The sequence below is a fragment of the Teleopsis dalmanni genome, chromosome 2 (genome assembly GCF_002237135.1).
Source record: "Teleopsis dalmanni isolate 2A chromosome 2, ASM223713v2, whole genome shotgun sequence".
NCBI classification, from domain to species: Eukaryota; Metazoa; Arthropoda; class Insecta; order Diptera; family Diopsidae; genus Teleopsis; species Teleopsis dalmanni.
The window spans coordinates 199,658,182-199,672,909 of NC_051847.1; the positions used below are offsets into that span (position 1 = coordinate 199,658,182).

The 14,728-nt window shown below is 33.8% G+C and overlaps 3 protein-coding genes across 3 annotated transcripts in view; 1 reads left to right on the plus strand and 2 right to left on the minus strand.

Moving 5' to 3' along the window:
- The window catches only part of LOC119676537, a 69,191-nt gene extending 65,438 nt beyond the window's left edge, over positions 1–3,753 (minus strand). The window contains exons 1-2 of the mRNA XM_038087778.1: positions 2,799–3,753; positions 2,583–2,736 (exon numbers count right to left, since the gene is read on the minus strand). Coding sequence (XP_037943706.1) covers positions 2,583–2,736; positions 2,799–3,752 — 1,108 coding nt within the window. The 5' untranslated portion in view covers position 3,753. The remainder of the gene's footprint in view (positions 1–2,582; positions 2,737–2,798) is intronic.
- An 8,543-nt stretch (positions 3,754–12,296) lies between these two features.
- Positions 12,297–13,448, minus strand: LOC119676538. The gene has a single exon (XM_038087779.1). It carries the CDS (start codon positions 13,446–13,448, stop codon positions 12,297–12,299), a length of 1,152 nt encoding a protein of 383 aa, XP_037943707.1.
- A 643-nt stretch (positions 13,449–14,091) lies between these two features.
- Positions 14,092–14,728, plus strand: part of LOC119676539 — a 13,682-nt gene continuing 13,045 nt past the window's right edge. Inside the window, exon 1 of the mRNA XM_038087780.1 lies at positions 14,092–14,225. Coding sequence (XP_037943708.1) covers positions 14,092–14,225 — 134 coding nt within the window. The remainder of the gene's footprint in view (positions 14,226–14,728) is intronic.

The window sequence follows — 14,728 nt, forward strand, 5'->3', positions numbered from 1 at the left end:
CCTAACGGAAAGTAGTTCCATAATGTTAAATATCTTGGATAAAATGTGATTCGTTCGATATAGATTATATCCAACTGTAAATATAGTAAAAGTTAAAAAAATATCAATATTTTTGTATAAGTTATTGTAAGCTCACCAGTTTCAGTTTCCAATTATTATCCAGAAATTTAGATTTTTCAAATTGTAATCGCAGTAAAACATTCTCTATGTGCAGTTCCCTGTCTGATATATTTTGACAAATAATATTCACAATAAATGAATAGCTCAAAATTACGAAAAAAGTAAGAAAAGTAAATACTATTCTAAATAAAGTCTTGTTTTTAGCAAAAAATATTTGCATCATGTAGGTGTACAAAAGCACTTCAAATGAAATCTCATGCAATATTGAAACACCTAAAAATTTCTCCATATAAAGACGGAGTCTTAAAACATTTCTGTACAGTTTCAGAAAATCCTGAAGAGGTAACTGTGTTTCCGTGAAATTTTTATATATTGCATTTAATAGACATGATATATCCTGTAGAATTCCATTATATATCATTAATATAACTGCACTGACGAAGGGGAACACTATTGTCGGTGAACAAGTGATTAATATCCAAAGAAATGTCTTTAAAGTGTAGTATTTAAAGAAGAACATATTTATAAAAATGCCAGCACGTAAAATTATTGCGATGTAGGCAATCCAATTGATATGTGGATCCATTCTAAAAATACTGAAATGATTCCGATATACTTCCAAAAATAAATTCATAAATATGTCCAACTCATTGTTTTTTGATATTATATGGTAAGCGGAAAATATGTTAAAAAAACTGCATTTGGTAATGAAATATATAAATAGTGTAAGCAATGCTTTAATAAAAACTGTGTCAGTTTTAAAATAAGCAAAGCATCCAAAAACTAAGCAAATTCCATTTGATATAATTGTTACTGGTAAGCAAACACCAAATAGACATATTTTGACATATTTCCAAAGTTGAGGTGATTTCACAAATCGCTGCTTTGCTTTGTCGTAACTGAAAGGACACAATCCCATCATCTGCAATATTAGATGCAGGATTTTTAATTGAGTTTGTAGTAGTGTAACCATATCTAGTTGTGAAGATACTAAAATTTTTTTGTCTAAAATATTTTATTTTATTATATATAGTAGAATTTTTTTATTTATGAAATAAAGTAAAGTATATAATTCTAGTAATTGTATTGACCTAGTTCTTAATAACTTCAATAATTAGTATTAATTGTTGATGCTTACCAGTTTATGTGATGCATGCAAAATTACATTAGATATTATTCACACTTTATTTGAAATAAATTTTATTACGGCAATTATACATATACGAGGGGACTAACAAAACTTTTCTTTGCTAACCACAAAAATAATGTATAAAAATAATATTAAGTTTATAACTTTTTCATTTTTCAATATATTTCGTCCGTTTGCATTTTGAAGCCGGTGTGGACTAAACTTTTTAAAACAGTCCTCAAGGTTGAAGATTTGCAACTTTGAAGTTAACTGCAGTCATCATTACCGAAGTTCGAAGATAAATTGTTTTTACGTTGCAATTGTTATTATGCATAGTGCTGGATGAATTTCTTCAATCACTGAAAACGCACTGAGGTCGGTCTGTTTTCAGAGTCAAGGGTACTTGTAAAATCAAACTTACTTTTTACAATTTTATTAAAGTTGTTATACCCTTCATTTTTATTTATGTGGAAAATATTAGGGAAAACAAAAACACTTCATTCAAAATTCGAGGAATCCTTGGTACTACTTTTTCGTGTATACAAGATGATTGGATTATCCTCGCAATACGGCCATGGCATTCAAACCTAGTTTATCAGTTATTAGTTCCTGAGTCAGTCTTGAATTTTCAGCAATTTTAGATTTTAACTGAGTGACGCTTGCTTCATCAGTAAAAAATTTTGGGTGATTTGACGATCACAAGCGAAGATGTGTTCTCTTCATATGATAGCTTGGACTCAATAAATATTTCCGCAAAATGGATTTCATTCTAATATAACACAGTTAGTGAATTTGTTAATGAACTGTCACAGCAAATTAACAAAACTGCAAGTGCGAACAAACAAGTCAAGTACGGCTTTGTGTCAATTGGCTAATGAACGCTGATTCTGATATTCAAATTTGGCAGGGTAAAATCTAAACCTAATAACCTAAAAGTTTAGGTGTCACGAAAAAAAATTTTTAAAAAATGATGGTTATTGTGTCTACATAACTGTAAGTTTTTTTTTAGGTACCACAAATAAAATTGATTTTTTTCTGATCTCATTTTTTTAACTCAAATGTGATTTACTTCAAGGTATATATAATTTAGGCTGATTTGGTGTTCATAAATTTAGAATTTTTTATATTAACTAAATAAAGGATGAGTTAGCAGAGCACTAGCAGTAAAGAGGTGACTTCAGCCCATGATAATTTACATGCCCATACGTACAATAATAACAGCTTATGTCAATTTTTTAGCTAATTATATATATTTTATATTTTTCAATATTTAGTTAATTTTAATGATCAAAAAATTATTTTGATTTATAGCGAAATATATCATATATGTTGCGATTTCCGGATAAACCCATACTTGCTATTATGTAAATATTTGAAAACATCGCAGATAACATTTGAAGATATAAATTCTTGCTTAAAGGAATGTAGTTCCATATAGTGAGATATTTGTCACTACATGTGATTCGTTTAATATAGAATAGATCCAGCTGTAAATGAATAAAGTATGTGATTATAATTAATATTCAGTATTTATATAAAATACATTTACCATTCTTAGTTTCCATTTGTTACCCTGAAATTTTGATTTCTTGAATTGCAACCGTAACAAAACAGTTTGTATGCACACCTCGCTATCTGCTATATTTTGACAAGTAGTCGTAATAATAAAAGTATAACTTAGGAGCAGAAACGTGCCCAAAGCTATAATTACCAAATTTTTTATTTTTATTTTTTTAGAAAAAAATACTTGCATAATACACGTGTACAGAACCATTTCAGCTGAAATTTCATGCAGTATTGAAGCAGCTAGGAATTTCTCCATATAAGGTCGGAGTTTCATAGCATTTTTGTACAATTTGAGAAAATCTCTCACAGGTAACTGCGCTTTTGTGAAATTAGTATACATTGCATCTAACAGATCCGATATATCTTGTAGTATTCCATTATCTATTATCAAAAGTAAACCACTCAAAAAGGGAATCACAATCGTAGGCAAACATAATACTTGCAGGACTAAGGTTAAGAAGGTGGGTTTGTGAATGATTAATATGCACATAAAAGAAGTCGATCGCCAAAATAGCACCAAGAAGATAAGCCAATTGATATGTGGTTCTGTTTGAAACATCTTTATGTGATTGCGAAATAATTCCAAAAATAAATTCATAAATATATTCAATTCATTGTTTCCAAATATTATGTGGTAAATAGTACATAAGTTAAATAAACAGGCTTTCGCAAAAAAATAGATATACATTGCAAGAGCCAAAATTTTATATGCATCATTGGAGTTATGAAATGCGGTACCTCCAATTACTAAGCAGACCCCACATGAAATCAGTGTTATTGGTAAGAGTACTCCACATAGATTGAACTTCACATACTTCCAAAGAGAGTGCGTTCTCACAAATTGTTGTGTATCTTTATCGTAACTAAAAGGACACAATCCCATCATTTGCAATGTGAAATGGAGAATTTTCAATTGAATTTGTAATACCGTAACCATTTCTACGTATACCTATGAAGACAAGAAGACTTGTAGCTTTTGTTTGTCAAATAAAACTGATAATTGTTTGATTTGAAAAATGGAATTTTGCTCAATAAAGCACAATTTTGTACTTTGAATTTAAATGTTGAGCAGAATGCCATTAATGGCTGTAGCTAATTGTTGATGATTAGCAGTTTAAGTGATACGTACCAAATAAATTCATATTTAAGTGTTAAACTTAATATATTTGAGAAATATATATATCTGTATATATATATTCAGTGTGGCAGACGACTAATCCGGCCAGTTGTTCTCATAAGTTTATAGCCAAAATAATTACTAAATGTAATTGAATACATTTTAACATTTTCAGTTATTTTAGTAATTGTATACATATATGTTCAGATATTAAGTTTGCCGTTGGCATTCATTATTATTGATTCCTTCCTAAAATACGACAGTTATATCATTTTCATACAAAGTTTTCAAGTTAATTGAAATTGAGATCCATTTTTACAGTTGTACTTTGAGCTCCTATGGATATGGTGTAAATAATCCTGAGAAGGAAATCCATTATTACACGTAACTTTAATAATGAACTATGTATGTTATTTGAGTAAATATTGAATAAATATTGGCCTTTGCTAATAATTTAAAACATCAAGTTTTTACTTTTAAATTTCAAATTGATTTATTAATTAGTTCAATTGTTAATCATTTTCTCAGTCGAATTTTGAAAACTTTTTCAATTTAGAAAAATTATTTCAGGTCGACTACTGAGATATCGTTAGACTATCTTCTTTTAGCGTGGTAGCCAGTGCGATACAGGATATAAGCATAATTATAGAATGAATACACATTAATTATGTGGGGAAGTTATACTGCTTTGTTAACAACGACAGACTTTTTGGTAGGTTTCTGAATTTAGACGTTTTGAAAAATTGTGAACTATAACAACAAAAATTCTTTTTACATTATTTTTTTTGTTTTTTTAATTAATTGTATTTTTTGCTGACCATACAGCTGTTTCGAGATGAACTAATACCCATTATCAGTGGTCTTGGAATTATTTCTTATATTGAATAATTAAATTTTTGAGACTGCCAGTAGCAAGAGTTGAACTCGTACCCTGCCAAATTTGAAACTCAGAGTCATTAGTCGACTGACCCAAAACCGTACTTGACTTATATGTTCGACGTTTGAGTTTTGTTGGCTTTACGGAGAAAGCCATGCTAATAAATATAACAAATGCAATAAAAGAGAATAAAAAATAAAAAATATAAGAAGTTTTAACTATTATAAACATTTATAAAATAAACTTTTAATAAAATTTATAAAATGTAGAGAAAAACTTTGTATACTGGTGTTCGATATTTGTGTATTTTTGAATAACAATGACAAAGTTCCAAATTTTGTAAATATCAACTACAATTTCTCTCAACATTCGCATCGGCAGAGTTACTGTTAAATTAAATGTAAGTTCAACATAATGTGACCTTTATGTTATATGTCCAGATGCCAGTGGATACTACATAAGTTCCTGAACAAGAATATGCGCTCTTTTTATCGTAAATATACCCAAAATAAAGAATATAGTAGCTAATAGCATGTTAGGATAAGGCTTTTGGGTCATCTTAGCCATCATTTTTCTAAAACATCCATTTTCTTCCCCTCCTGAATAATTATCACTGGTATCATTGTTTTGGTTTATTTCCGGACTATTTTCCGGACTACTTGCCGGAGTTGGTTCCGAATTATTTGGTTGAGCATTTTCTTCATTTTCCATTTTACTTCTTCAGATAGAATGAAGCGCTACAAATATTAATATGAAGTAAGCAAATGATATAACAATTAGATATAAGTAGAGGAATCAATAAACCACAAATATCATAAATAAACGTTAAATTTAATGAAGAATGAATTAAACAAAAGTAAAATGTATCATATATATACATTTATATCTGATTTTAATTTCCATTATTGTTATCAAGAATGTGCTAGCTTATATCTTCCAATAAACAAATTCTACGTATTTTTTTAAACATTTTTATGAAAATATGCTTAGATTTAGAATAAAATGAAAGGTATAACCACTCAACTTTTTTAACTAATCTTTTGTTTTACACTCAGGCAGTTTTATTTATGCTGTATAATAACGATCCATTCACAACCTCAACAAAGCTATCAAGAGTTTTTGTTTAATTAATATTATTTAAACTTTTTAAGTTCCCAATTCTAACGTTTTCTAATCATTAATAATACACATAACCTTACTGATTCGAAAAATTATTGAAAAGATAACATTGTTGCAATCCGCTTACTTCTAGAAAATTTCTTGTCAGCGCATCAGTCTTCTGGTCAGTGGGGAATTACTGGTACAGTTGTTGTCTGGAGCACCAATTGCGAATACGGTATTGCAGTAAACCCAAAGAAATTTTGAAAATAATACCAAAAGTTTTACCAAAAAAAATTTATAGTCAAATTTAAATTTTTTATAATTAAATCTATTTTGAATTTCAATACATACTTTTCACTTAAGTATGTATTGACAGATTTACAATAACCGATTAATAACAACGTTTCATATATCAAACTTTTTGTAAAATATATGGATAGTTCTGAGTGCACTTCCAGTGCAATATTGGATTAAATCTTTGTATTTAAACTAACTTCACAGTCTAACCCCTTTTGTAATAGAAATGAAAGAATGAAATGAAATTGTTGAAATTTGCCTGATGAGTCCAGTAAATTGTCAAAAATAAGCATTAGTCTGGATGAGAGTTAGAAATTTCACACAATAAAAGAATTGGGAAGATTTGTTAAAAACAGTTTCGAAGTTGATATCTTATTGAATTGAATTTGGGCTATGTCCAAATTTAAGGCTATTAACATAGTGGATATAAACGAAACAGAAATTGATGCTATGGAAAAGCCAATGTAATCTGATCAAGGCTATAACGCGAAAATCGTGGAAACTAGTTAAGGAAACTGTTAGCACATGGTAATTTTTTATGTGTATATATAAAATATATATAAAACGAGTTCTATAACTATTGAGATATTCAAATATTGAATTTCTGAGCTACGAGTATAATTGTACCGAGCTACAGTAAATTAAGTAAATGAACTAATTTAGTTGTTCTTTTGCATGAACTAGGTCAGTAAAATTGATTGTTAACGAATTAAATAAACTTACTTTAATTAGGCAAATATTATTATTATTTAAAATAATATCAAATACACAACATCTAGTAAAGTTCAGTTAATATTCTACATCGTTAGTTTTTAACTTTACTAATCAGAACTTTAAATGTTTTTGCTACCAAATTGAAATAACTTTATACATAATTTAATTAGTCCTTGTAATAAATTATATATTTTCATAGCTTCATAACTTGACTTGACAATTTTATGGAGGCCATAAGTACTCCATTACACCAACAAATAGTTGCAATATCTAAAAGCAAGGATTTTCGCACTTCAAAGTAATTCCAAATTGTTAAATAGTTTGTTGGAAGGATTAGCTTTTCAATATAAAACTGATTTACCTGTAAGAAGAACAATTTTAACACTTTCATTGGCGAATACTTGTTTTTGCAATACTTACCAGTTTCAGCTGCCAGCTTGTATTCCTCCAGCCGAAACTATTAAAGTCTGATGCAAGAAAAAAGTTTTGTATTTTTACTTCATAGTTAGCAACATTTTCGCTAACATATGTAATAGTCACTGTGTAAACTGCGCAAATTAGTCCAAATCCAAGCATAAAAGCAATATAACCCATGTTTAACCCATCTCTGCTTAAGTAAATTACTTGTACATAATAAGAAATAAAATAAAGAAGAATGCACATCTCTAGCACAAGAGTTGCAGCAAAATATCTCTCAATCAAAGGGCGTAACTTGAGTATAGTTCGATAGAAGTTTAAAAAGTCTATTAACGTAATATTTTCATTGTTAGTAACAAATTTAAGTGTAGGCACAGTTTGTGATAACTTCGCCATCAGTTCCATATAAATCAAAAGCCCCAATGCTACAATCATAGATATTGTCAGATGTGGTATGTAAAACATTATCATCAAAAAAGTATTTTTAATAAATTCCATTTCAAAGGAGTAGAATATTAAAAAAAATATTATATATCGCGTTATCAGTAAAATATAACAAAGCAAATTAATTGTAAATTTATCAGCACAAATATTATGGTATTGTTTAAACAATTTAACATATAAATTAAGACACTTCCTCATGCCGGCACCATCGCAAATTATATCGTATGTTAGTGTGGTGTGATAGATGACACCATGAATATAGACACACACCATATAGAAGAATACCATATTTAGTTCAATGGAATTTTGATGTACTACTACTTGTCTTAAAAAATGAGGCAGGAGAGTACTAATAGCTATTTTACATGGTAGTAATATAAAAATATGAAGTATCTTAACATAAGTCCAAAGAATTCCAGATTTTACGAAACTCTTCTTTTGCGAATCATAGACAAACGGATTAACGCCTGTTAGATGTGTAAGAAAATTCCAAAATTTTAGTTGAGTTAGCAGAAATGAGTCCATTATATCGTGAAAATTTATGGTAACTGGCATGAAATTACAATGTTGTGAATATTTTTCCATTTCCTGACTTTATTATATCATTATGCGCATACATTTCGATAGCATATGCATGGTTAATTATCACATATTACCAGTAATGCATATAGATACCTGTAATAATATTAATAACTTTGGCTTATGCTTTAATTAATGATATTTTCTTAAATAAAACTGTTGACTGGCCTCGTGCATAAACTGTTTTACTGGCCTCGTGAATGTATATGAGGTTTGATTATTATGAAATGAGCAAACACCGGCAGTAGCGCAACCATAGTTGTTGTTAGTATTAAAGCTATTAATATGCTTGGTTGGTTGGTTGCAGTGGCAGGTCATAAGATAACTTCAAATGTACCTCAATTAGCGATTTTTCGCCGTTTTGTTACCACATTCCTCGCAAGAACCTTAGTATAGAAGAGTAGAGACTAAATCCATCCCACCGAATTTAGGTAATTTAGCAGGTCTTTCATCCTTACCATTGAGCAGTCTGATAAACTATCACAAAAGTATTTTCCTAAGAACCTATATCTTCTGGATGCTAGAGCTGGGCATTCACAGAGAAAATGTATTATTGTTTCTTTCTCCCGCGGGTTTCCACTTCTGCAGTGAGAGTTATGGGGAATACGCAGTTTCTCTGCGTGAGTTCCTAACCACCAATGACCAGTAAGAACCGCGATAAGCCTTGCAGTGTTTACGCGATCTTTTTTGATGAGTTCCAGAGATTTATTTTTATTATAAGTGGGCCACGTTAACCTGGAAGTTGCACATGACCTTAGTGCTTTCCATCTGTTATTGGCGAGTTGCAGAAAGTAAAGAAAGGTACTTCTTTTGATGGTCTCCAGGGTAATATAGACTGATACCGCCAGTGACGCATCTAGGGAGGCACCAGAGCGGGCTAAACTATCAGCTTTCTCATTCCCTACGATGTTCCTATGCCCAGGAACCCAGATGAGTGTGATATCGGCCAACCGGTTTAGCTCGTCGATTGCTTCTCTACATTCTTTTACTATTTTTGATTTTGTTATAAAGGATTCAAGAGCTTTAATTGCTGCCTGGCTGTCAATAAAAATAGCAATACTACATCTGTTCTCCTAAGAGAGATATTTGTATTTTTAGATGGTGCGAAGATTCCTGCTCCTGCCCCACCGCTCATTTTCGAGCCATCTGTATATATTGAGATATCGTAATTTGCTTCGAAATTTTTCCTTTTCCACTCATTTCTTGAAGGGAATATTGTCTGGAAGTTCCTTTCGAAGTCTATACACGGATTCAGATAATCCGATGTCATCCTATACAGACAATTTGGCACTGTACCTAGAATCCGACTATGTCCATATGTTCGTTCTAACCATACGCCTGTTACTTTCAGTCTTACAGCGCTATTACAAACCATGTTTTTAATGTGAAAATCAATAGGTAGCAAATGCAGCATCACATTTAGGGCGTCCGAAGGAGTCGTCCTAAAAGCTCCTGTGATGCCTACACATGCCGTCCTCTGAATTCTGTTAAGTTTGTCGATATTATAGCTCTTGTTTAGAGCCGGCCACCATACGACAGCACCATATGTGAGAATTGGTCGTACAATTGCCGTGTACATCCAGTGGGTAATTTCGGGACGAATCTCCCATTTTTTGCCAAACATCCTCTTGCAAGAATAGAAAGCTACACATGCCTTCTTGATACGAAGATCGACATTGTGTTTCCAGTTTAACTTACTATCCAACAGAATTCCTAGATATTTGGCTTTTTCCGATAGTTTTAACTGTTGCCCGTTTAGTGAAGGCAACCTGAAAGCTGGTATTTTGGTTTTAGTAGTAAACAGCATCATATCAGTTTTTCCTGGGTTAATACCTAGTCCACAACCTGTGGCCCAGGTACTTATCTTAACCAAGGCCCTTTCCATAATGTCGCTAATTATGTTAGGGAACATACCTGACACTAGAATAACCACGTCATCCGCGTACGCTACTGCTTTCACACCTATCTTATCTAGAATATTAAGAATATTATCCACGACCAGCAGCCACAGTAATGGTGAAATAACCCCTCCTTGTGGCGTACCCCTGCTGACGTGCTTCGTTTGTGTTATGCTGCCTAGCTTTGATTGAATAATCCTTGTTTTAAGCATAGTAATTATCCAATTTTTAAGCTCTTCCTCTAAACCTATTCTGGAAAGTGAGTCATGAATAGCTTTATTGCTTACATTGTTAAAAGCTCCTTCAATATCTAAGAAGGTTGCCAACGAGTATTGCTTAAAATGAATCGATTTTTCCACAGTACGAATAACCTCATGCAGAGCTGTTTCCGTAGATCTACCCTTGAGGTAAGCATGCTGGGATTTAGAGATTGGAAAGCGTTCTACCTTTTGTCTTAGGTGGAGCTCTATTACCCTCTCCATTGTTTTTAGTAAGAATGAAGTTAGGCTAATCGGCCTGTAATCTTTGGCGGACTCATGTCCGATTTTGCCTGCCTTGGGTATAAAGACTACTTTAACCTGTCTCCAACTAAGTGGTACATAACTATATTTAAGACATGCTTTGTAAATTTCCCCTAACCATGGAACCACTAAGTCTTGTAGTTTTTGCAACATAATAGGGAAAATACCGTCCAAACCTGGCGATTTATAGGGACAGAAACTGTTAATTGAATACCTAATTTTTTCCGCTGTGACTATTTCTTCAGTCATCTGTGATGATGTGCTTGCCAAGGTGATTGAACCGTTTTCTCTAGCATCATCGTTACAGTTTGGGAAATGAGTGTCTAATAGTAATCTTAGTGTCTCAGCAGAGGTTTCAGTCCATGTGCCGTCCTCTTTCTTGAGATAAGAAGGATTTGCACTTTCCTTGGATAAAACCTTGCTGAGCCTAGCAGAGGATGAGGTTGATTCAATTGACTTACAAAATTCCTTCCAGCCATTACTTTTGGCCTTCCTGATAGCTTTCTTGTAAGCTTTAAGACATTCCCTATATTCATGCCAACTATTGTCCTTATAGCTTTCGTTAAACTGTTTTCGTGTTCTCTGCCTGAGATCACTTAATTCTGAATTCCACCAAGGTGGAAAAGATTTTTTGCTTCTACTTGTTGGACAAGATTTCTTGTAAGCTATATTAAAAGCTGCCTCAAGATTATATATCCTCTCGTCTAACTTACTAGTAGAGTCTATCTTAATTTGTCCTACTTTATTAAGTTCCACCTTAGTTACCCTTGTAAAAATATCCCATTTTATCTTCTTCGGGTTTCTAAAGGGGATGGTATGATTTGGTTTAATGTTTAAGTTGAAGAGAATCCAACTATGATCCGAAAAGGATTTCTTGTCAGATACCTTCCAATTACTAACTACAATATCTGGATTTTCGGATAGGAGTGTTATATCTAGCACTTCTTCCCATCCTTCAAACCCTTGTTAACTGGGGAAAGTGAAAGTAGGTGTTTTACCTCTATTGCAAATTAAAAGGTTCGAATTGCTAATAAAATCAAAAAGGTACTCACCCCTGTCATTGGTTTCCGAACTGCCCCAAAGCGTATGCCGCGCATTGGCGTCACATCCAATTAACGTGGGAATATCTTTTGATGTACTTCTGTTTACTAGCGCGACTACCTCTTCCGGAGGAGCATCTCTATCATGTGCCATGTAAGCAGAAGCCACAATATAATTTTGTCCACCTGGCATTTCGATCCTTACGACTGTTAGATCTTTATCGCTATACTGTGGACATAAAAAGGCATTAATACATTTTTTTACTAGGATACATGATCTTGGCTTACCATTGTTCCTAATATATAAATTGTTATAATTTTTCAGCATTAGCCCCATGATGTCCTTACCTCTGACCCATGGCTCTTGCACAATGCTGACATCGACATCCTCCTCTATGAGAAAGATGGCGAGATTGTCCGATGCGATTTTCGAATGCTGAAGGTTAATTTGTGCTACTTTCAGCATTCGTGCAGGCTTACGAGGTTTCTGAAGCTTCTTCCTGAAGCTTCATACCGTCAAGCATTTTGTTAGCATCCTCTAACTCCTTGCCATCATCATCATTGCCTGTTGGGCGGAATATTTTTATTTTGGTGTACCGTACGCCAAACCTCAGCTTACAGTCCATTTCTTCCAATGGCTTCACGGATTCCTCGTTTATCGCCAGAAGAAGCGTCATATTGTTTTTTTGTGTGCCCTCGTCCTTGATGACTACCCAGTCATTCATTGGCACATTTTGGTTCTGCCGTTGTAGCAGCTGGAGAACTTTCTCATGCTCCATCTTCATAATTGGCAGCCAAATGCGGGCCCTTGGTCTTCTAGGGATATCGTTGGCTGGGATAAGCTTTAGCCTTAAACCTTCCCATGTATCACTTACCTTAGCAATGCAGTTGCCAAGAAATACTTTAGATAGCTGGTCATCACATTTGAAGACCCTGCAACCACGAACCACTTCTGATGAATCAAAGCCTGGTGTGGGGGCGTCTAGATTTGTTAGAAGGTGTTCCATCACCATTCCAGCCAGCTTGGGCTCAATCTCGCCCCATTTCTCCAGCACCTTTTTTCCATTCCCGGTAATATCATCAATGAGCGCCACCTGTAGCTCATCCCTTGCTACTTCGTTATATGCCCTTTTCGCACTCGTTGACGGTTTACTAGTATAACTCGTTCTCGCTACCTTGCTTTTTGAAGTATGGGCCGTCTCGTCCTGAGACCGATCCCTCTTCATTGCCTTTGCGGGTTTTGATAGGGTGGCCTGGTATTCGTTATACTCATCGACCACCTTCTGATATCGTACTTTGTCTGTACGGTCAAACGTCTGTTCTTTACCTTCAGCTTCATTTTTAGCAATCTTGCCAAGAATGAACATGGCCTTCTGGTACCTTTGACGTCTGATCTTTGCCTCAGACTTTTTTGATTTCTCGGCAGGCGCACTATGGCTGGCGCGCTTGTCTGCCGATTTTACTGTTATGTGCGAAGTAGGCGCAGTGCGGCTGCTACTGCCTACTTTGGGTAGTATGGCGGTTTCGACTCGCTCGTTTTCTTGACTTGATGCCAGGAGCTCGTCTTCGGAACTGGTACCTAGTTCCTTGTTAGTTTTTTGTTTATTTAATTTGTTTAAAGAGTCCATAAATGTTCCCACGAGTGTAGGGGAAAGGGAGGTCGTCCGAAGCATAGCCCCCTTTACTTCAGAAAGGCTGGATTGAAACCGGAGGTCGCCAGGTATCCGGAGTCCACCGTTCTAAGACACACTTACGCAGTGCCATTCATCCTTGGGCACGGTCGTTCATACACCCAGGATTGCGGGTTTTATCGAGTTTACCTCTCTAGATCCGCCATAATATGTGGCTCTGCACCACGTATGGACGGTCTTGGTTCGTCATAAACCCTGGTCCCCAGACACCTAGTGGACCTACACACTTCCATTCATTCTAAAAACACAAAGAACATACATGCATACATAAGAGACAAAGACACACATACATGCACATAAACTACAGGACAACACAACTACTGGTAGTTCTTTGTTGTACCCACAAGCCAGACCGACAAAAAGGTCTTCTGACCATTGCATAGACAATGAGCAGGAGACCCAAAGTCAGCAAGCTTGCCTGTAGCTAAGCCCCTACACCACGTCAAGGTGCCTACCACGTAGGGGCAAAGCAGATGTAGTAAATACGATATATTGAGAGTTACCCATCCTAGCATATATACAACACGATTTGGTCAAACTTTTTCCAACAACAAAATTTTGGTATTCAGGAAAATACGTGATGGATGTGTTCGACAATGGCGATCAAAGAGAAAAAGTAGAAGTGGAGCACCCTCGTGCACATAGAGCCGCACAAGAGAATGTGAAACAGATTTCACAAGATTATTATTTTCCGAAAATGACAAAAATGGCAAAGTAGTGACAAATTGTAAAATGTGCTCTAGAGCAAAGTATCAAAGGCATCCAAAGAAGCATGTGATAGGTGAAACACCAATTCTATCTTATACCGGTGAAATACTACACGTAGACATATTTTCTACTGATAAAAAATTATTTTAATATGTGTTGATAAATTCTCAAAGTTTGCAGTTGTGCACCTATACCTTCTTGAACTATTGTAGATATAAAAGCACCAATCATTTAACTAATGAACATATTTCCTTACACAAAAACGATTTTTGTGACAATGAAAAATCACTTAACTCACAGACAATAAAGTCAATACTATTTAATCGATATAATGTGGAAGTAATTAATGCCCCACCATTGCTTAGTACGTCTAACGGACAAGTAGAACGATTCCATAGTACTTTGTTAGAAATTGCTAGATGTCTCAAATTAAAAAAGGAGCTTCAAGTATCCCATAACCGTAAATTAGGGATATTTTAGTTTTCGTTTTTAACAAATCTTTAATATAA

Bases quoted from the DNA above. Each gene is read 5' to 3' on its own strand.
- LOC119676538 (XM_038087779.1), bottom strand. From the start codon at position 13,448: ATGGACTCTTTAAACAAATTAAATAAACAAAAAACTAACAAGGAACTA.